The sequence below is a fragment of the Spermophilus citellus genome (genome assembly GCF_964194105.1).
Source record: "Spermophilus citellus genome assembly, chromosome: 3".
NCBI classification, from domain to species: Eukaryota; Metazoa; Chordata; class Mammalia; order Rodentia; family Sciuridae; genus Spermophilus; species Spermophilus citellus.
Genome location: NC_138184.1, coordinates 109,985,894 through 109,989,290, shown reverse-complemented (window position 1 = coordinate 109,989,290; position 3,397 = coordinate 109,985,894). Strand labels below are relative to the sequence as shown.

Here is a 3,397-nt window from a genome sequence, read left to right as displayed (position 1 = left end):
GGTTGAGTGCCCCCGAATTCAATCCTGGTACAAAAAAAAAAAAAAAAAATAACAGACATTTCCAAATGATACTGGAGACAGGGATAAGTTAACTGATTATTCTCTGCTATGCTGGCCAATTTTGGGAGATGCAATTGAGTAAATTACTGTGACCAGGCATATTTGGGTTTGTCATGCAGCTCCACCTCTAATTGTGGAACCCTGGAAAAATTGCTCAGTCTTTGTAAACCTGTTTTCTCATGTAACATGGGGATATTAATGGTGATTGTTATTAAGGAAAATAGTACTTATGAAATTGCTTAGCATTGTATTTGGTATAGAAATACTCAAGTGAAGGTTGATACTTGTTATCATTGGGCCCTTTGTTTTACTGGGCTTCCTGTCTGTCCTAGTCAGAGCACAGCTGTATATCATCAATGTTGGGCTAATGTTAAGCTGAACTGTGTTGCCAGCTGGACCACTAAACGCCTCCTTACTCAAAGCCCAGCCTTTTCTGTTTGAACCCCATGTTAGTCCTGGCCTCAACCACATAACCTGGGTGAAGGTATGAAGGCAGGATGAACATTGCAAGTGGGCAAACTACGTGATCCAAGTTTTATGCATACACTTCATCAAGGAGGTGGGATTAGGTGGGAACATAGGTCCAGAGGAGAAATTTAAAGTTGGTGATTTAGTGTCTAGAAATCAAGATTTCAGCATGGACTATAAGGATGATAAGAGGAGATAGTTCCTGAGAAAATTTGGAACATGTTTGTAGGAAGATGATATTTTGTCTTCAGAGGAGATATGCTAGATTTTAAGAGGTTGTACGGTCTGATGGGATTACCTATATACTCAGCTTTTGTCCAGTGCTTATTTCCCCTTTCTAGAGCTTGAGACTTAGTCCCTGTCTAGGACATAAATCCCTGATGGCCTCAGTTGCTAGTCACTTTTCAGAATATAGACCTTCATGTCACTGGTGTAGTCATGATAGAGCTTGTGATCCAGAGCCTACCCCAATGCTGCAGGGAAATATTGGCTTTCTAAACTGGGATTTCCAGCAAGATTTGTTCTGTAGCCACAGCATATTGGATTTTGGGGAATCCTTGTGCCAAGATTCACTTTATAAGCATTTAGCACACCAAAGATTCTGGGGAGGGGTTATCAAAATCCAGTTCAAGATGAGAGGATGTGCTTTGACTAGGCTTTGATATTATTTGGTACCTTTTCCTTCCTTTGATTTGTGACTCCACAGTGCTTGAGGGAAGAGCTTACCGTACTTTTCCCCTCTCTTCTTTGGGCTTATGCTTGGCAGCTCTAGAAGTATTTGCATTAGGAGAAACATACATTCCTACAGCCACAGGTTTTCTTATGAGCTTCAAGACTGGTGGTTTGGCTTTCATAGCAAGGTTTGAATTTCCTATTCTATTACATATAAGATGTTTTTCCTTGACCTACCTTAGAAATTTAAGTGAATCCATTGTTCTGTGCCCTTAGTTAGAATGGTTCAGTTGAATTTAACAGAATGCCTAACTTAACCAGATGAAATGGAAGAAAACTTTATTTGTCCATCACAGTCCCAGGTAAACATGATCACTCAAGAGAATAAAAATGGTCAAACCTTATTTTTTGGGAATCCATTTGCCAGAAGTTACCCAGCTAAGTTTGTTTTTGTGTCTCATGGTTTTAAGTTGGGTCACATGCTTATTTTTGCATCAGTTCTTTATAAAGGGAATAGAATTAAATTTAAGAACCAGAGTTTTCCCCTGTAAGTTATCTGTATTTCTAATTGTGTTTGTGAAACATATCTATCTTTCACAACAAAGAAAGGGGCAGTGGATCTGGCTTCCCTCTTAATAAAGCCTGGTTTGCCAGACACATCTATTCTGAAAACCTAGCTAAAATCTCCATTTATTTCCACTTTTCTTTTTTGTGATACTGGGGATTAAAACCACAGCCTTGCTCATGCTAGTCAAGTGCTCTACCTACTGAGTTGCACCTTCAGCCTTTAAAACAAAACAAAAACCCATTTTGAGTCAGCTGAGTTATAAAAGGCTGGACTGGAATTTGTGATCTCTTTGCCTCAGCCTCCTGAGTAGCTCAGATTATTTATAGGTGTACACGACCACACCTGGCTATTACCACTTTATTTTTGTTGTTGTTGGTACTGGGGATGGAACCCAGGGCCTCACATGTGCTAGGTAAGCAGTCAACCACTTACGTCCCCAACTTCTGAGAAAAGTTCTGTATGGAGAAATATTAGACTTTAATGGATTGTATGGGAGCGGAGATGAATAAACAGGATAGACTAGTTAATGTTTGGGAGAAACCACCATATACATGATTTCCCCCCATAAACAAATTATCTTAGGTGAATTTAATTTTGAAAATTGCCAAATATTGACATCCTGGTATTAGCCACAAGGCCATTATCATCACAGGTCAGCTCAGTCTCAGCTGACCCAGTGGGATCTAGGCTCAAGAAAAAACATTAAGCTTCTTTCCTCTAAATTGAGAGAGTTCAATTCCATGAGTTTTAAAGAAAAATTAGGTCCTTCAAGGAATCTACTGAGTCTCTTGGCTCAACTGTTACAATCAAGGAATTCAGGGAGAAAATAAACACAAAGTCATTCACTTCATTCACACACATAGTATATGCAACTTTAATCAACCAAAAGAAAAAAAAGTCCCAAATGTACAAGTGAAAAAAAAAAAATCCAAATGTTGACACAGGCTTAACTAATACCAGCTACTTTTATGTACAGCTGTATAAGTTCAAAAAAGCTATTCTATATGTATGTACAAAAGTTGTTTATACACAGGTCTGTACATAAGGGCCTATACATTTATTTCCTCAGAACCCTTAGGTGCCACCTCTTGGTGAAGACACCAACACTTCATTCACATATCTTACAAAAAAAGAAAGACTGTTTCCAGGATTGACGACACTGTGCATCCTGTATTCAGACTATGTAGACTCCACTCGATTGGTTAAGATCCTTCTGTCATAATGCATACCACACCAGGTGCGTGGGTTCCCTCAACAGCTTCACCGAGAGTGCTCCAAAGTAAAAGCCCATAAACCAACCGAGATGAGGAAGCAGAGTCCTGGGCAGGGAGCCACCAAAGGTCCAGGTATAGGTAAGCCTGCCTGTCCTGCTCACTGTCGATATTCCAGTTCATCTACACTGATGACTTTGGCGGGCATGGAGGGCAGGGGCTGCTGTAGCACATCTGAGCCAAACCATTTGGCAAGACCCACAGGAGAGCTGCTCCTTTGGCTGGGGCGATGCTCTAGCTGAGAGTGCATTTGGGGCAGGCCTGACCGGCTGGGCACATTCTGAGGGGTTGTCTGAACACTGACTGCTGCTGCCTGGGAACCAGAGCCTGGAGGATGCAGAACTATGGAGATAAGAAG

The 3,397-nt window shown here is 40.8% G+C and overlaps 2 protein-coding genes across 4 annotated transcripts in view; one reads left to right on the top strand and one right to left on the bottom strand.

Moving 5' to 3' along the window:
- SFI1 (SFI1 centrin binding protein) overlaps positions 1-3,397 on the top strand; it is a 322,241-nt gene that overhangs the window by 185,221 nt on the left and 133,623 nt on the right. The gene's annotated exons all lie outside the window — the stretch shown is intronic.
- EIF4ENIF1 (eukaryotic translation initiation factor 4E nuclear import factor 1) overlaps positions 2,619-3,397 on the bottom strand; it is a 51,476-nt gene continuing 50,697 nt past the window's right edge. For all 3 annotated transcript variants that reach the window (XM_081283699.1, XM_081283701.1, XM_081283700.1), the window contains exon 19: positions 2,619-3,381. In XM_081283699.1, the coding sequence (XP_081139825.1) occupies positions 3,140-3,381 (242 nt within the window). In that variant the 3' untranslated portion in view covers positions 2,619-3,139. The remainder of the gene's footprint in view (positions 3,382-3,397) is intronic.